Source organism: Aythya fuligula, chromosome 7 (genome assembly GCF_009819795.1).
Source record: "Aythya fuligula isolate bAytFul2 chromosome 7, bAytFul2.pri, whole genome shotgun sequence".
Classification (NCBI taxonomy): Eukaryota; Metazoa; Chordata; class Aves; order Anseriformes; family Anatidae; genus Aythya; species Aythya fuligula.
In genome coordinates this window covers 20560313-20579362 of record NC_045565.1, presented here as the reverse complement: position 1 = coordinate 20579362, position 19050 = coordinate 20560313, and the positions used below count along the sequence as shown (strand labels likewise).

Sequence of the window (19050 nt, the reverse complement as noted above, 5' to 3'; positions counted from 1 at the left end):
GAAGCTAAACCACTTACAGAAGAAATTGTAGCAATTGCACGTTTAAAAGATTTTTATAAATCTAAGGGAAACCTTTACTATTGGTTACCTCTGTGGATTTTTCTTCTAATGATCTGTTTTTATTACAGGAAAATGATGCATAGCAATTATCCTCTAGTAAAAAGCAAGTATGAGGTCTTGCCAATAGACTTTTTTTCCTGCTTACTGTTTTTTGGCACTCTATTATACTGTAGTTTGTACTGTGTTACTACCAATGTCCATTTCCACTGTAAGTGGAGAGAGAGATAAACCACCCTCCTCTGCTCCCATATGTGTACATGCATACACATACAAAATGCAAGTATATATACATATACATCTACATGCATACACAATTTAAGGAAAAAACCTACTAAATAATGCCAAGACTTTGGTTGCTGATGGAATCCACCAGGTACATTTCATCATGGGTGGAAATTCTTCAGGTTTTGCAGGAAACAGGCGCAAAGAAATAAATTGCAGTAACCTGTCCACCACTTGCTTGAACCTCTTCTGTGAAATCCTAAAAAGAAACAAGCTACAGTTACTCTCATGTGATCGCTGTTCAAACAGAAGCCTATATTATCAGATTTCAATACTATTTGCTGAAGAACATGCTGTCCCATTTTAAAAACTAAGTTCCAAAGATTAAGTTCGAAGAACCATGCTTTTAAATACTGGCATGCAGCAACGCTCTGCATTTAAATACACTTTTTAATGTCTGTATCTTTAAAAAATTTACAAAAGAATCATCACTTGTTCTTGACTTTAATAAACAGAAGTAAACAAAAAATAAACATCCCCTCTCTCTTTCACTCCACAATCTGAATACTGAGGAAGTCTCAATTTTTGATTTTGAGATACTTAGCCCTATTGAATGAATAGTGGAAAATACTTCATACACTTGTGACAAGTGCACATATAAAGTTATGTGCTGCACAACTTTTGTAATACAGCAAAAATACGTGTAGATATAATACATGAGTAGATTTATTAAAGCATCATTTTGCAAATAAAAGCTCTTCTATTTCAATGTTTCAAAAATTCTAATACTTATTTTAAGAATAAGAACATCAATATGCCTTTTGCATCCTTAACCAAAAGGGTTCATCTGGTTTGTAAATACTGATTCAAATGAAATAATAAAGTAACACAGTATTAAGCAAATCTGGACATATTTCAGGGGGAGAAATATATGTATATAATTTTCATCCTTGCAGAGAAGAAAGTCCTTAATTAAGAGTTTCCCTAAGAGACAGGGAATTGTGAACATACACAAACTTTTTTTTTTTTTTTTTCCCAAAAACCCGAAATTGAACTTTTGGTGCAGTCATTATAAGGAAGGCAACCTGCATACAAACTTCAAAAAACACTTTTTTTGGCAGTTACCCCCACATGACTAATAGCTAGATGTTATTAGAATTATTTCAAGTAATTAAAATCTAATGCTTTAACTACATTCTGTCACCATCTCTATTACGCTATCAGCATGGACTTAATTTTATTTGTGGTTTTCATGTAATACAGCAAAGCTACAGTATCTTTTGGAAATAATGCAAGAAACACCTTTATTTAAAGGAAGACCATAAAGATGTTTATATCGATATCATTATCTAGGCATGTATCTAAAAATTTTACATTTTTTGCATAAGTTATGTAAAAATAATTTAGCTTATTTTGCAATCAAAGCTTTTTTGCATAATCATTTTTATACATTATATACAGTTTGCATCTATAAATCAGTATCACTTCGTGTACTATGTCCAAATGTACTTTGAAAACAACAAAACAATCTCTGTAGTCAACTTTCATATAATTTATATATAATATAAAACAGTCAACATCCATGGAAATACAGTAACAATTGTAATCCTAAAAATTGAATTTTTAATTTTATTTTTTTTTATTGTTTTTTTTACTTTTTAGACCAGTGCACTAGGAAATGATGGTCAGCTTCTGTTAAGGCTGCTATCTGTCTTAGCAAGTGAGCATAGATGACATAAGTAGAAGTGTTACTAAATTGAGGATTCTGAAAAAGATTAAAAAAATGTGTTAGGTTAACAAACTGCATAAAGGGAAAACGTCATTACGACTGTTTCTTATGTTTGTTGTTGTCAATACAATTACGCAGGAAAATAATTCAGAAAATTGCTGTGACAGTGGTAAAAACTACGAAAAAATGATTTGCAACTTCTATTCAAATGAAAAATCTGCATCTTCTATAATGCACAAGTATGGATTTTTTTTTTTTTTTTTTGTGTTTCAAAAGAAAGCCCACAGGTAACAAAGGCAGTATTCAATATATTTTTTCTGGATTATCATTTACTGTATAGCACATAAATTACACTCCACATGATGAGCTTTCAATCTCAGTAATAAGGATTCTCCAGTCTTTCCACGCACTCCTTATTTTCCCTCTTACGAGTCCACACACTCCCACTTTTCTGTAGAATGATTCCTCATAATTCACAGCTAACGTGCCACCCCAGAGAAGAAAGCTGTTGTCTTCAAAAACTGAATTACTATCTGATCTTTCAAGTAACAGCAGAAGATTCTCTCATGTGGAGAGGTGTCATCTGCACTAGCAAAGCTTAAAGGGGGAATTTGCTACAAATGCTCATCAATTTTAGTAGGAAAGGTAATCAGTTAATGTAGACAGAAATCAGACAATGGAGTCATAAGATAGATTGGAGGGAGACTGCTGGATAAACTGCAATACTAGTGAAAGTTACTGTAATACCAAAAAGTGCATATATTGAAACTTTTGGGAAAGATCATTGTTGCAACATAGCAATAAAGGAGATCTGACAATAAGTAGGAAATAACTGTCTACAACATTTGCTCTTTCAATACTAAGTGATAGGAAACAATTGCATGCCTGTGTTCTCAGTTCATGGGTTTAATGTATGCAATCTTACCCCCATCAACTCTGCCATTAAACTCTTGTTCCCATCATGCATACCCTACACTTCTTCCATATGTTAATACAATCTCATGATAGGAAATTAAATGTGAAATTTATCAGTTATACTAAGTATCTTGTTTGCATAGTATACTGGTTTATAGATTATAAATTAAGTAGACATGTACTTAACTAAAAATACTGTATTTTTCTTACCTGTAGAAGTATACAGTATGCTCTAAGATCATCTTTTGTTCGCGGCCTACAAATCAATGAATGTATTGGAAATGCTGTATGTATACAATATATATACACATCAATAGTTAGGATATCAGACACCCTAGGATTTAACTTTGTTTTGTCAATACGTGTTGAATACCATATTCAGGATCATCACTGAAAGGACAGTTTCAAAGATTCTGACTACTCTCTAAAGGTAGAAGAAAAAAAGTAGAGAAAGCACTAGCCACAGGTAGGGTTAAGGATGAGTTGCAACAAAGGGCTGTCTCTTGCTACATCTCTTTTTGAATCATACTAAGTATGCTACATTCTCACTTCTATTACTTCTTGCTAAGATCTTGTCCTCTCCATGCCTCCTGGATAATCATTTCTGCATGCTGTACTGCCCTTTCAGTGCTGCTGAAACATGATATTGATACTACATGGTATAATGATATTACAAAGCAAACTTTGAGTCAAGAAATTATATAAGTTAAAACTTATATAATCGTTAGGGTCAGAAGGAATATCTTTTACTCTGGATAAATTCCCTAATTCATCTCACAGTTGGGATTCCTGAAAGACTGCCCTGGCAACAAGCAGCTGAGATTTTCTGCGGGGATATATGGCTAGATCTGCTTCTCAGAGGTTCAATGTCAGCTTACAGAGCTCAAGCTAAGTCTCATTAGATTTGCCTGACAAAAGGAGACAAGTTATGAGTCAAGTTAAGTTTTAAGAGAACATTTTATTTCTTTGGCTAAAACAATAGAGTAAAATATAGGAAGTATACCAGTTCTAAGTAAGCGTTGGAACAGCAACGCAAACATTGGTTATCCTTACCCTTTCCATTCTTGTAGCAGACCATTAATTATTCCCTTTAGGACTGATTTCTGAACATCTTGAGGCTATGGAAAAAGGAGCAGGGAAAAATCATATCTGATCAAATTATACATGCTTGGTATAAGAGTGTACAAAAAGGCAAGTTTGTTTTGCCTGTGATTCAAGCCAGCTAAGAAATCTTTGACTATATCTTTCCTCAGAGGCTATTAGGTGAGGCCTGAAGTTGTATCTACCATGGCTTTCAAAACTTCAAACAACTTAAAAGCCGTACAGATTATTTCTACGCTACTCCTGACTTGCATTTACTAGACACAGTATCTACTTTTTACTACTCCCATCCTCACATTTTCCATCTCTCTCATCACGCAGTGTCCCACCACACTGGTGTCTTCTCTTCCAAGCACTCTTTGAGATCTACCACAGGATGAACCGCATTAATACTAGCAAGAATTTTGTTGTCTTTTACTAGAGCAATTTTCATGACTTTACGGCAATCCTCACAGGACAATTTCAAGTATGTTTGGAGACATTCTTCAGAAATCATACGTATCTGAGAAATACTTTTGGTATAAACTGCTTCTCAGAAAGTTTACTTGATGAAATGATAGATTATCAAACATGAATTCTTTTTTTCTACTTACAGTATTCAATAAGGCATCATAGACAACATTCACAAATTTTGCATCGATTCCAGAGTCCTCAATGGTATTAAATGCAGAATTGGTATCTTTCTGCAAGTTAGATAATAAACGAGACATTTTGGTTTTGAAATGTTTCGAGTATTTGACATGTCTTTCAAAATAAAAGTTTATCAGCACTTTTAAACAAAACACATACAGATATATATATATTTATTTTCCTTATCAAAACATAAGACTCTAAGGCACTTTTATTAATGTGTGAAAGATGAAACTAAAGAACATTTATCTTACACTTTAACATTATTCACATAACTCCATTACCTAATTGTTCTATTTTAAAATGTAGAGGGTCTCAAATAATAAATTGCACAGAATGTTCATCTTCTATCTTTGGTGTAAATCGATCACGAGATGATCGATTCATTCAAGAATGAAGTTACAACCATTCAATATTCATTACGTAACTAAGTGTCGCAGGTTATTTTGCTTAGGTTCGTATTAAACATCAAAAGCACATCTTGCTCTGTAGTAAGAAAGAAATATTAATTTAGCTTATATTCAGAAACTTTTCACAAATATATGATCTTGCCCAAGGAACACTGAATATGCCAACATAACAGAGCAGCAATACTACTTGAATGCATATCACTTTTTTTTTTTTTTTTTTAAAGGACGGGGAATTTCTGTTTCCAGGTTTGCCTATTAGCTGCATCAACTTGAATATTTTTAAACTGTAATTTGTGTAGAACGTACCTTACATATAGTACCTTAGACTTGAAATACTGTTCCTTAAACTGGAATAAATAAATCAATGCCATAACACATTGTGTACCAAAGGCAGGTAAGATCATAATAAAACAATCCTAGTGGGTTTGAGCAACTAGTTGCAAGCCTTTAACTGATGTGCATCTAAATGCTTTGAGGATCCAAATCACGGTAACTACTAAGTAATATTATGAATTATTTTCTACCTTAAATGCAGCATTTATCTCCAGGAAAGAATCAAATGTTGTAGAATAAAAATCATGTACAGCTTTCCAGTCTCCTGATGACTTTGACTTTTCTATATCATCCCTAGAGAGAACGCATTAAAAAGACAGGTAATAACAAGGGCTAAATCTTCCCAGCCACTTAGACTTTAGACTGTGCTATAACTCCAAGCTTTCCTCACTAAGCACATTTAAAAGACAGACAAGTATAATATCAGTATCTAACATCTTCCTTGTCATTATACGATCATGGCATTACAAGAGAACAAAAGCATAGTTTGTGTTTGATATACTTGAGCAATGTCTTATTCAAAATGTTAATTCATGGTGTCACAGTTCAGTATGCTAAGACAAATCATTAGTAGAACAGAATTATGTTTTAGAAACACTGACATGATAAGATTTCTGAGACTAATTTATTCATTTAAGTACACAGGCTCCTAAACAAGTCAATTTCATTATTACTGTAACAAACGTTATTTATCTTTCCATTTTTCAAATAATCCTTAATCTTTGTATGTGACTATGCACATTATTTGACAAGAAAATCTGGATTTACCCTTGAAATCCTTTTAAGTATTGACCTTGTAAAGCAAGTTCCTGTTTTGTCCAATGTTAGACATTTTAAAGAATACTTAAAGCAAATTTTATCTTAGTGAACTATAATGCTGGCAATACAAATTCCAGATTGCTTCCTCTGTCATAAAAATAAAGTTAATATCTAGCACAAAGAAATTATCAATGGGACAAACCAAAAACACTACAGACTTTTTAATACTTTACTTGAAAGAATGAAACTCTTGATAGTTGTATAATTAGACAGAAGTCAATACATACAAAAATCTGAATATGGTAACAATTTCAGCTCTTCAGAACACCTGAATAGGGGTATTCCACCAAATAAACACACTGAATAATCAAAAAGCATTCCTTCTCCTCACTGAATGCACAAGACTTCAAACATGGAAAAGAGCAATGAAAAGTTGTAGTGGGTTTATGTGGCAAGGTTTTGGTAGCAGGGGGCCATAGGGGTGGCTTCTGTGAGAAGGATCTAGAAGCTGCCCCATGTTTGGTAAGGGCCCCACTGCTGACCAGAGCCAAGAGAATAAGCGATGTTGTTTTGCGCCTCTGTGAGAACATATTTAAGACAGGGAAAAAAAACGCTGCGCCACACAACAGCTGGGAGAGTGAGAGGAGTGAGGAACAGCCTTGTAGATGCCAAGGTCAATGAAGGAGGAGGGGGAGAGGTGCTCCAGGCACCGGAGCAAAAGTCCCCTGCGGCCTGTGGTGAGGACCATGGTGAAGCAGGATGTCCCCCTGCAGCCCATGGAGTACCACGGTGGAGCAGGGTTCCATGCTGCAGCCCATGGAGGAGACCACCGTGGAGCAGGTGGCCCTGCACCAATGGAGGCTGTGGCCTGTGGAAAACCCCTTCTGGAGCAGATTCCAGGCCGGACCTGTAGGCCATGGAGAGGAGCCCACACAGGAGCAGGTGACCTGGCAGGAGCTGCTGCCCGTAGGGGAGCCAGGTTGGAGCAGTTTGCTCCTGAGGGATGGACCCCGTGGTACGGACCCATATCTGGAGCAGTTCTGGAAGAGCTGCTGCCTGTGGGAAGCCCACGCCGGATCAGTTCATCAAGGACTGCATCCCATGGGTGGGACCCCAAAGCACAGGGGACAAGAGTGATCGAGAAGGAGCGGCAGAGAAGCGCTACAGACTGACTATAACCCCCATTCCCCCGTTCCCCTGCGCTGCTTGGGGGGAGGAGGTGGAAGAGGGTGGATGGGGGGGGAAGGTGCTTTTGGTTTCTTTCCTTTATTTCTCACTTCTCTAGCTTGTTAGTAATAAGCAATAAATCTTACTATCTCCCTACGCCGAGTCTGTTTTGCCCGTTACAATAATTACTGCGTGATCTTCTTGTCCTTATCTCAACCTTTGAGCCCTTTTCATCGTATTTTCTCCCCGTTCCTCTTTGAGGAGGGGGAGTGAGAGAGTGGCTATGGTGGAGCTCGGCTGCCTACTTGAGTGGAACTACGACAAAAGTCTATGCTTGTGTCTTTGGAAGCAACTTTGATTTTTTTTTTTCCCCATCTATCTATTCAAAAATAGATAGATCTATTCAAAAAAAGGAGATAGATCAGGCTTCTTCCTAGGAATATTCCTCCCCATTTCCTGACCAATATTTCTCTACCAGTAAAATACTCAAGGATATTAAAAGAAAAACAAACTCAAGCAACACACTTCCAGCCTAAAGTAAGCCGTACGTACTTGTTCTAAAACCAAACATCCACTGAACGTCAGAAACTCTGAAATATAAGCTTTGCTGTTTATTGAACAGAACAACAAATGTCAAGTTAGAGAAACTCTTTTGATAATTTTCACAGTAATAGATTTACCAATCACACCATGACAACAAAGTAACGACTACTACTGTGAGATTGTCTTATTGAACTGAACGTAACTCATTTGAGGTTAAGAAAAATCAGATGTACGAATTAGGACAAAAAAAGTCCAAAGAAAGTATGCTTTTAGAAATACCAGTGCAACTTACTGGAAATCTTTCACAGTTTTGGTTCGGATAGGAAGGGAAGGTTCAGGAGGAATGGGTGCTTTCAGTTCTTGGGGTAGCGTGTCAATAGAGATTCGTTGCTTTTGTCTAACATCGAGACAAATAGGTGGTAGATCTCTCACTTATTAAAAAAAAAAAAAAAAAAAAAAGATGCAAAGAACAATAAACACAATGCAATCATATAAATGAACATTCAGCTAGTAAAATATAGATGTACAGGAACTAGGAAAAAACTCCAAAGCCTACACTGATTTTTTTTTTTTTAATTTTTATTTTTGAATTAAATACAATAGTAGTATCACTACTCTCCTGCCTTCTTCACTTATCACATCAGGGAAATATATGCTAATAAAATCCCCAAAACACAAAGGCAGGTTCTTCTACCTCACGATAATGATAGAGAAGCTGTCATTGTGATTTAACTCAGCTAACATTTATCAGCAGACTATAGATCAGGGCTGTTCTCCATCCCCAGTTATGGCTCTGATGTTTAACCTTGTCCAATCTCACAGCCGAAACTTAAAACAATTTAAAGACAAGAGCAGCAATAAAAAAAAAGTGGACATACTAATTCAAGCCAAGGTGCCCCAACAATACCACGATGTAAGCACTCTGCTTATGCAGATGAACTAACTTAAAAGAAACTAAGACTATGTATTATTTTTCTGCTCCAAGGCAAGTAATTTTAAGTTAACTCTTGATCTGTCTTCTCAATTTTGGATGGATTAAACATTGAATTATAAGCAGCTGAATACACTGAGATGAGGAAAATATTCTCTGCATCTGTAGAAGAGACAGCAGCTGACAGAAGCCGTTTCTCTTTACAGTGAATTGAAGCTGCAGGTGTTAAACTTAGTAACTTGCACCCTGTCAGTGATGCAGTTTGCTTTGAAATACACTGCTTAAATTAGATATACTAAAACTGAGTTTTAATAATATGTTTAATAAATACTGTCAACTTCTGTATGCTTTGCCATAATTCCAGTTTATTTGTAAATAGAATTATTTGCCTGTGTGAGATTCAAATATATTCATTAAGATCTGTCAGATGAATTCCATTCAGGACAAACTTGAAACTTTATGTGCTGAGTTTATAAACATCAATAATCCAGTATTACAAGACAAGAAAAAATAATCACTTCTGGCTGTTTGCCCAGTTACATTAAGTAAAAAGACTCAGCAGTGCATGACTGCTTAGGAAATGATCAAAAACTGAGGAGGAAAATCTTGTTGATACAAGAAAAAATTGACTAACACAGACTACTAGAACGCCTGCTCAATTTTAGACATTGAGCTCTCAATTTCAAGAACATATCCATGACTATAATAAATATTGCCATACATTAGGATGATGAAAATTAAAAATTAAGTACTAGTGTAACATTAATTACAGCCAGGACAGTATCATGTGCAGCAAGATCCAGGGGCATTTCAAGAAAGACTTGTGTTTGAGTTCACCATTCTTGTTGGATGCAAGAAGTAACATGAATTCTGTAAAAGCTTATTGCATTTTCCACATTGCCTGGCACAAGATTAGATTTAATTTTACATTGTCCTAAATTTTAGTTAGCAGCAGACTTTCATATCATAATCTAAGATTGTATTAAGCAACTATTCAGATGAAATTGGACAGGAAACAATTAAGAATTCTCATATATGAAACACACATTATCTAGTAGTCCATGAAACAGCTTAATGCACGTTTCAGTTAAAAAGCTTCGAAGTTGTGTAGTTAATACTGACAAGCTGTCACTTGCAGCTTTAGAGAAAAATGTTAACTTAAGTTTTTAGAGAAAAATGTTTAAGAAAAACTTTTTATTTCTCTGAAATCTTTCAGACTCCAACAATAGTGCAATTGTTTACATATGAAGATTTTTCTTAAATATATAGGTGAGAGAAATGACCACCTGAAGGTGGTTCTTCCGGCTTTATTAATGAGGTCTTACTATACTTTCAAAGAATGAGCAGAGCTCTCTCCAGCTTTGCAGCATTTTCTTTTTGCCTTACCCCGAGTTCTGTCCTCAAGTACACCACTTCTACTTTAACCTTGGTAAGTTAAAATATGCAATACCTCAAATTCTTCCATACAACAGTGGGAGAAGCCTTCAGTGGTCATCTCCAGTCATCTTCATTTCCTTTGTGTAGTACAAAGCGACTTGAGCAAAAGAAAAAATCCTATTCGAGCTCTCATTTACACATAACTGTCCTTTGTGTTTGAGTGATTTTTTTCCCCTGCATTTTTGTTTTTAAAAGTAGGCACCTCCTTACTCCATGAGCAAAGTTACGAAAAAAAAAGATCTTCCATTTTACATTTTCAGAACAGCTAGCAAGAATATAGATTTTTTTTTTTAAGGAAACCAGTCCTGCACATTATAAGCCACTTTTTTCTCTACAAATCTGAAATTTACATTACCTGTCCACAGTTTTTTTTCTAACTTATACTATTTATCAGCCTTCATGATTCTAGCCTATCATACTGAATACACAGCTCCACTTGAAAACTTTCCATCAATTAGCTTTACCTCATATCACAACAACATTCCCTCTCACCTTTAAAGTTCTTCAGAATTTACCATTCTTTGCCTGTGAGTTTTGTTATCACTGGCTTTCATTTTCACTGAAAAGCAGGGACTCTCAGCAAGTCTCCCTTAAAAGCCCTATGCATGCCTCATCGCTGCCATCCCTCCCATTTAGAAAAAATCTCTACAAAATTCTGTCAGATTCTAGAGAAATCTACTGTCTGACTGGAGTTACGACAAGCAGTATCTGGAAATGGACTTCTGAATCTGTATCTTTCTTTAAAACTTATCCTTCAGGTCCATTTGCTCTTCTTATCTAACTTGTCTCTAAGACATGACCTCTACCGAGGATATATATTACTGAGTATACCATGTACAGGACAATGTAATCTAATGAAATCCAGATTTCTAAGTTTTCTGGCACTATCACAATAGAAATATTGGTGGAACACTGAGCACCTTCTTAGATTGGTAGCTAAGTAACACAAGGCTTTTATTCTCTTACCATTTTTGATGTTAGGTATAACAAGTTGCGTAGGTGAATTTCTGTTTCCGGTGCCTTCTTTCTTTTGGTTGATAGTTGTGATGAAATTGCTGAAAGTAGAAAACTGATTTTTCGCTCCTCTTTCCAACCCCTGCAATTAAGATGACAGTGTGCTATAAAAGGCTAATACATTCCTGCAAGAGTAATCTTACTCATGGGGTATGACAAAGAATATTTAAATGCTTGTTATCCTGAAATATGAGTGTTAATACCTAAATGAGACATACATGATGTTTCTACAAGTTTGTTTTAATTTGAATCAGGAGAAGTAACATACAATTCCATTACATTTAACAATTCATGCATTAGTTTGTAGTATATAATATATCCCTAGGTAACTCAGGAGAAAAAAAAATATATATATTGTTGAAAGCATTCTAACTTCTTGTCCTAATTTCTAAATACTTTTATATTCCTCACTGCATCCAGCTCAGTTTAAATAGATACAAGTGTCACACATTTCTTTTTCAAGTAACCCTTATATGCTGAAGTTTAGGCAAACTCCTCCAAAACTGAAATACGGAAACAAAGATTCTGTGTAGACTGTTGCTACTAACATTTAAATACTGACTACCTGGATAAAAACACCAGATTCAAAGTTTTCAGCATCAGCAGCCACCAAAGAAAGGCTATCCAACAAACATTTGTTTAACACTATCCTAAAAAAAAAATAAAAATAAAAAATTGCTTAGTATCAGCATGTACTGCTGCCAAGAAGTCTGCTCAAACTTTTTCTAAGGAATGAATGCTAATGTGTTTTAACAGCGAAGAGAAATGAAGCAACACAACAGACTTTCACAGGTTGGTGCCAATCAATGTTTGACACAATGTGCCAATAGTCACTAAGCGACTGTTAGATATAATTATTTACACTAGAGAATTTGCAAAGCACAGGTAAGTTAAGGGGCTTGTCCAAGACAACAGAAGTCGTGTGATGGAAGTTTTCATTTGCATCTCAGCTCCAAGAGATCAGCTGATGTCCAGCAAAGGCAGATCTACTTAAAAAACGTACAGTCTTCTTGCACATTGTGATTTTGAGCCTTACATTAACCTAAAGACTCATTTGACTGACATCTAGTATCTATGCTCACAGTCAGAAAAAAAGTAGTTTTATAAACCAAAAACAAACCCACAAATGAGAGTAGGAATTCCAGAATAATTAACATATCCTTTTCTTCTTTAAAACCCCATACATTTCCCTTTCCTGTTAAAAGAAATAGATTTTGACTAAGATACACAGCCCGAGTTCTGAGGAAAGCACTTCACTTCCACCACAACATCCTGAAATACCACCAGGAGGGTAATAATATAGCCCATAAACCTGCCATGCTACAGTGTACGCAAGTTGGTACACTGCCAGGAATTTTAAATAACCGTGTCAAAACAAGCCATTTTTCCATGGCTTATAACTCAGCAAATTACAAATCTGAGCAATCAGCAGGACTTCTAGCTTTAAAAATATCAACTTTCAATTTCTAGCTCCAAATGCGTTGTATGCAACAAATGTTCAAACAAAATGCAATTACCGCTACTATTTTCATATTAGCTATTTTAAAAATTATTATTCTATAAGCCTTAAAGTATCACTAAGATGTTTCTTAAAACTCACCTGGCACACGAGTGGGAAGTCCAGATCCTGAGTAAACACAGCAAGATGTGACTAAATGAAAAAGGACTTTTAAACAAATCCAGATCTAAAGTTTATCTGCTATGTCACAAGAACACATGCTCTAGGTAGAAAACCTGGAGTTTGGATGATTCTCATTATGAGTAATAGGGAGCAGTTATCATAGAGAAATCATAAGAGGAGCTCTTATGAAGCAGGCTACTGTGACAGCCGTTTGGACTGACATAACCTTTCCTCAGCTTTCCAGTTTCACTCCAGCCGTGCCACTGCAATTGTATAGTCGAATGGCTATTTTAAAAGCTTCTTAGTGCCACTGTCCTAAGAAGCACTCAGAAAGAGCAAAGCTTGCATGCGCTATTCCACTGCATCCCATCCTGCTTCAAGTGCAGCTCCAACAATGTTAAACAAACATATGGATAAAGGCTTTGCTGGAAAGCCCTGGAGGAACACTGGGGAAGTACATGCTCATTAAAGAGGATCTGTGACATCTCCTGGGAGAGTAATCTAGGACAAGTGTACAGCACTGTGTCATACTTATAAAACTCTGTAGGAGGTCAACGAGCCTCTAGAGCCTAAAATGCTACAAACACACAGCCATCAGAAAACTGAACCCCCACATACGGAACAGGCATGCTTGGAGGAAGTGGATCAAAGCCGTCTTTAATCCTCCTCTAATCCTTTTCTAAGAGCATATTAATAACTCACAATGCTGCTGGCTTCTTACTGAATTTTTTCAAAAGCATTAAGCCCTCCATAAGGCTGGAGAAGTACTAGCCTTATACTTTATACATTTATGGTTTTCATTATTGAAATGAAACCAGATGGTGAAAGCAAGTCAAACTGCTTGCAAAGAGCACATATAGAGTGTTTGCGGAAAAAGAGACAAAAAGACCATCTAGAAGAGCTTTCTGAAATCCTTGCTCTTCAGCCCTAACTTAACTCACTCAAGACCCATATGTATGTAGTGAGCAAAGACCAGGAGTGTCAGAAAACACAGAGGATGCTCAGATTACCCAGAGGCAGCTGTCAGTGCAACAGCCTACTCAAAAAATAAAATTTTCCCTTCCATTCATATTTTGAAAGGTGTAACATCAGACTGCTTTTGCTTTACAGAAACCGCTACTTGTTCCTGCTTACAGGACGCAAGTGAAAATAAATTTGTGGGAAGTTATTTAAGAATCTGAATACTGACATCCAAACGACCTCCCCTTATGTATTATTTTTTAACCGCTATTCAACCCATAAAAACCTTGGCACGTTGCAGGACCACATTAATTTATTAATGGAGTAATTTAGCTCCACAACTTCCCTTAGGAAAGTAAGCAAAAGAGAAACACACAGAAGGGTTATCCCTCCTTCAGTAACTCCATGTGGTCCTTGGCTAGAAAAAGCCACGATGTGAATGGCAATAGTGGTAGTCACATAAACACTTCCAACTTTCAGCCAGCTTAAATGCCAGATGTGAAATCTTTCATGCTCATGCCCTAATGTATGATGTGGTTATCTATTGACTCCCTCAAATTTTGACCTTTTCCACAAACTGCTGTGAGCTACTGTGAAGAACAGAAAGTTTCAAAGATGTGTCACACCTTCCTGTTGCCTTCTAGGAAGCTATAGTCATGTTGCACAAATCTATGGTGGGTCCTTAGCACATGGAAGAAAACGTAAACTGCACAAACTACCTGGGGAGATGTTTTGAGACAAGGATATCTGAGGCTCACTCTCACACGGAGACTAAGTAAGTCATCATATGATGGCTCTAAGTTTTGAAATAATAGGCAGAGACAATGAGAAAACAAACATAATCGGAAGTATTTTCTTATTTGTATCAGGCATTTGTTTTTAAAGAAAAGGAATTTTAACAGAAAAAAAAGCAAGTTTTAAAGACAATTTCCCCCTTTAGTCACCTTATCGAATTATAAACTTTTCTCCAGTTTAGTGAGGATGGCGGTGAGAAAATGTCTGTCTTTAGAAGTGTGTGAGAGAATCTGATTCAGCAACATTCATTTTCGATGTTGAAACACAATTTCTAATACAAAATAAATTAAAAGCATTTTGTATAGGATGAACCTCACGCCATACTCCCCAAATCCTTGTAATTAGATGCGTAGGTTGGTCAACACTAGGGCTCAGCAGACCAACAATCCAATACCTTCTTTCAACACATAAAGGTGTTGCAAAAGCATATCCGCATTCCCTATTTGGTACATTTGGACCAAAACCAGCCTTCTGGTGCACACAGAGAAATCCAGGGCTGTGGAAAGATCTGTTACATCTTTCCACACAGCTCTCCCTCTGTAACATACTATTAAGATCTGCATGCATCTCCGTAAGTTCAAAGTCCCCCATGCATCTGACAAACAATCACACCTAGCCAGATCCGAGCTGCTCTGTAGCAGGTCATCTCAGACAACTTATTTATACCTGCAGACAGCAGTTCAGAGAGGCATGTGGGATGCCCAGTCACAAACCAAATTCTTCTCCTGATTCTTCAGGACCTTGGAAATGCTGCACAGCTGATCAGTTGCATGCATTTTTCACTACCTAAGCTAAGCCTGACACATTGTAACCCATCACTGTTTATCTTCTCTCAGGGACTGGCATTTCCCATTCCAAGGCTGAAATGGAGCACCTTTCAGAGGCTGCACCTTATCAAAGGTGAAAATCACTCCCAGGTACTTGACCATCACTGCCTTCTCCCAAATCTCTATCTGAATCACAAGAACAAACACATCCTCCCAAATTCTGACAGATTTGGGAAGCTGAAAGCCTCTCAGAAGATTGGAACATCTTAGCCAAAACACAAATTGGCAGAGCTGCTCAAAGGAGTTTGCAGTTTGACTACAATTACTTGGTTCAACATCACAATTATTTCATGACAGTCATAAACGTTAAGCACTCAATCTTTTAAACTCAAATTATGGTAATTTGATGCTGGTAATTTCTAGTAAATCTGATACTTATCAGAACCATTGAACTGTAGTCTCATAACTATATTAGTATAGGGTTGATAAAACGTTTGCTTCATTGATGGACTGAATAAGTTACAACAAGCTTTAACATTGAGTTATACACAATAAGTGGCATATGCCAGGAAAATTTTATGTTTCACAATATTGTACAGTCAGCAGAAAGAAAATCGTAATTCAAATATGATTAAACATCTCAAATGAGGTTTCTTGAAACTAAATTGCTCTGGCAAATACCTTTCTCAACATTTAGTTTTTTAAACCCGCGTTAACTCATTCATCACTTACCGAGCTGTTCCGTCATCTTGGCTTCAACACAACGCAAAAAACGGAAGAGACTTCTAAAGAAAAAGTTAAAAATACAGGAGCCTCTCCCAGCTAGCTGCTGCCATACGCGCATTAGGAGCCGGAGCCCCCGCTCCCAAACCCCCACCGACAGCGCTGCAAATCCTCAGCCATGACTAACCCGAGCGAGCAGACCGTCGTAAAATGTTACAGAACTATAAGTAGAGGGAGAATTTATAGCTCCGTTATGTCACCGCTTCCAGGCGCGCTCGTTATTTTTAAGAAACTTGAATGAAAGCCGCCCCGGGCTCGGCAGCCGAGGGACGCCGCCGGCGGTGCCCGCCCGGAGCGGGGCGCGGAGCAAGCGCCCGCCGAGCCCCGACCTACCCCGGCCGCCGCGCTGGATGCCGCCGGGAGGGGCGGCAGCTTCTCCCTCTCCTTCTCCCCTTCCTCCTCCTCTTCTTCTTCCTCACCCTCGCCTTCCTCCTCCTCGGCCCCCGGCGGGGCCGCGCTGCCCTGGCCCAGCTCCGCGCCCGGCGGCAGCTCCGCGCCGGGGTCGGGGTCGGGGCCGGGGCCGGGGGGGAGGTCGGCGGCAGCCGTGGCCGTCGGGGGTGTCGGCAGCGACATGGCCCCGCTCCTGGCGCCGCTCCCGGCTCCTGGCCCCTCGCCGGTTCCGCACCCCGTCCCCTCGGGCCAGCAGCCGCTCCGAGGAGCTCCGCGCCGCTCCACTCCGCTCGCGCAGCAGCGGGGCTGCTCCCGGGCGCCCAGACACCCCCGCACGGCGGGGCGGAGCGCGGCCCGGCCGCCCCCGCCGCGGCCCGGCGAAGAGCGGGGTGGGAGCGTGCGGGACGGAGCGGGGCGGAGGCGGCCGGCGGCGCCGTCCCCCGCTGCCCCCGCGCCCCGCTCAGCCGCCGCGCCACCTACAGACGGCGGGCAGCCGGAGGGGCGGCCGCCGCCATGTTGTTTATAGGCGCCTCATAGAAACGCGCCTGGCGACCGGGGGCGCCGCGCGGGGGCAGCGGAGGACACGGCTACGGAAACTCCGTAGCGCAGGAAAAGGCGCCGGGCGGGGAGCGCGGGCGCCGGCCGTATGGGAATCGCGGCTGTGCTCCGCGCTCTGCGCAGCCGCCGTGGAGGGGGAGGGCGAGCCCGGCGCTGCGGTCCGCGGGCCTGAGGGGGCTGGTGCAGGACAGCGAGTGAATAAGTAGACGAGTAATTAATGAGGGATTACGGATAAGGGACTTCGGGGTGGGTGCCGGCGTGGCGCTCCCGTTCCTCATCATCTCAGCGGTGGTGTGCATTACACTCGCAAGCAGGGTTTGGGGTTTGTCACAGCGCCTTGTTACCACATGGTAATATAATTACAGTTTCACGTTCTTTAATGAGGAAAATAAAGAAGCTAAGCATAAAAAGATTCTCTCCGTGTCTCACTGGCATAGACAGAGCGCAGCCAGGATCCAGCAACAGCAGAAGCTCAGGACGTCTGAGGCATGACCCATTTTCAGAGCCTCAGTGCCATACCCTGGGCTTGCTGAAGCTTTGCTGTTTAAAAAAAAATAAAATAATAATAATAATGTTTAGAAGACACGCTGTCTTGAACTGGTCATAATACAACATCTAGTGTAGATGTCTAGGGGTACTGACCTACCACTTGACTTGGTAAGCAAAGCTGTGGGGAGTCCTACATGAGAGGGCTGTTGTGGTTGTTTATACTGAGCAACAAAACATTTAGGTCCTTCAAACTACTAGCTGCCACCTAAAGCTAGCTGCTTTCAGATCTTAATTAGCCTAGAGACTTCCCCTCCTAGTGCAGGAATCAAAGGAGTGCGAATAGTTATGTACAAGAAATCTTAAAGATGGTTTCTTGGATAGAGGTAAACCACACAATTGATTTTTCCTCGGAACTGGCATTACACAAGTAGCTCCTGCAGGTTGGAGCTGTGGTAAAGATCTCTGTATGATGCATAAAAGCAAAGGCATAATTGGTACTGCAGTGGTAATCTAACACATTGAAAAATGCTTTCCATTTGTGAAGGAACTGGCAGACCTAAAGTTTATTAGGTTTCATTAAGAAATCCCTTTGTCTCCCTACCAAGTTAAATTTGAAAGCCATTCTTTCCAAGAAGTTCACTTCTCACTGTGCTTGCCTCCAAGTTGCTCTCAGTGGTTGGCATGAGTAAGTGAAACACTGCAGTTAAACGAAGCCCCCCAAAACTCACTCATTTTTTTCTTTTCCTTGCCGAGAAATAACATAATGATAGTAATTGCAACAACTTCAGTACAAGCAGCTATACACCCAGTGGTAGTCCTCAACTGGAAGTAATTGGCATAGTGGTTCTGTGGAGCTATGCCAACTGGAAACATGGAAAGGGTCTGTTTCCTTAAGCCTGCAGAGAGAAAGAAGAAGCAGAGGGAAATAGAAAGTATACAAATGATATACAAATGATTTCATAATGCCTTTTTTTTTTTTTTTTTTTTTTTTTTTCATTTCTGTTGAGCTATAAGGGTCTGTTTTTTTGATAGCTTCAAAAATACTGAAATGGCATTTTAGCAAGATTATTTCACAAAAAACTAATGCTACACCAGAGCAAGATATCAATTTTTGCTGTCCACAGAAATATCAAACCTGTGCTACATTAAACCAAAGTGCCCTGTTGAACTAAACAAACTCAGGGGAATATTTTGACCAAGGACAATTATGAAAATTGGCATAAATCTGTTAAAAATTTTTGTTCCTATTTTTGTAAAAGAGTAAAAGGACCTTATACTGAAGGAGAAATAAACGCATGTTCCTACTTCTAATAAAGGTAGCATACACCTGTTGCCTAGGGCTTGTAACTAAAAGTATTTCAGTATTACCTGTATCATCTACATTTACATCATCATCTACATCCATATCATCAGTATCTTCTACAACATAGTCAAAG

General features: G+C 38.8%; 1 protein-coding gene across 2 annotated transcripts in view; it reads right to left on the bottom strand.

The window, feature by feature from the left end:
* HECTD2 (HECT domain E3 ubiquitin protein ligase 2) overlaps positions 1–16799 on the bottom strand; it is a 33786-nt gene extending 16987 nt beyond the window's left edge. For both annotated transcript variants that reach the window (XR_004253480.1, XM_032191300.1), the window contains exons 1-9: positions 16511–16799; positions 11204–11333; positions 8162–8300; positions 5592–5694; positions 4621–4710; positions 3980–4044; positions 3137–3182; positions 1938–2047; positions 393–541 (exon numbers count right to left, since the gene is read on the bottom strand). Coding sequence is in view for 1 of the 2 variants with exons in the window: in XM_032191300.1 (XP_032047191.1) it covers positions 393–541; positions 1938–2047; positions 3137–3182; positions 3980–4044; positions 4621–4710; positions 5592–5694; positions 8162–8300; positions 11204–11333; positions 16511–16750 (1072 nt within the window). In the remaining variant the exon portion in view is untranslated. The remainder of the gene's footprint in view (positions 1–392; positions 542–1937; positions 2048–3136; positions 3183–3979; positions 4045–4620; positions 4711–5591; positions 5695–8161; positions 8301–11203; positions 11334–16510) is intronic.
* Positions 16800–19050: the final 2251 nt, after the last annotated feature.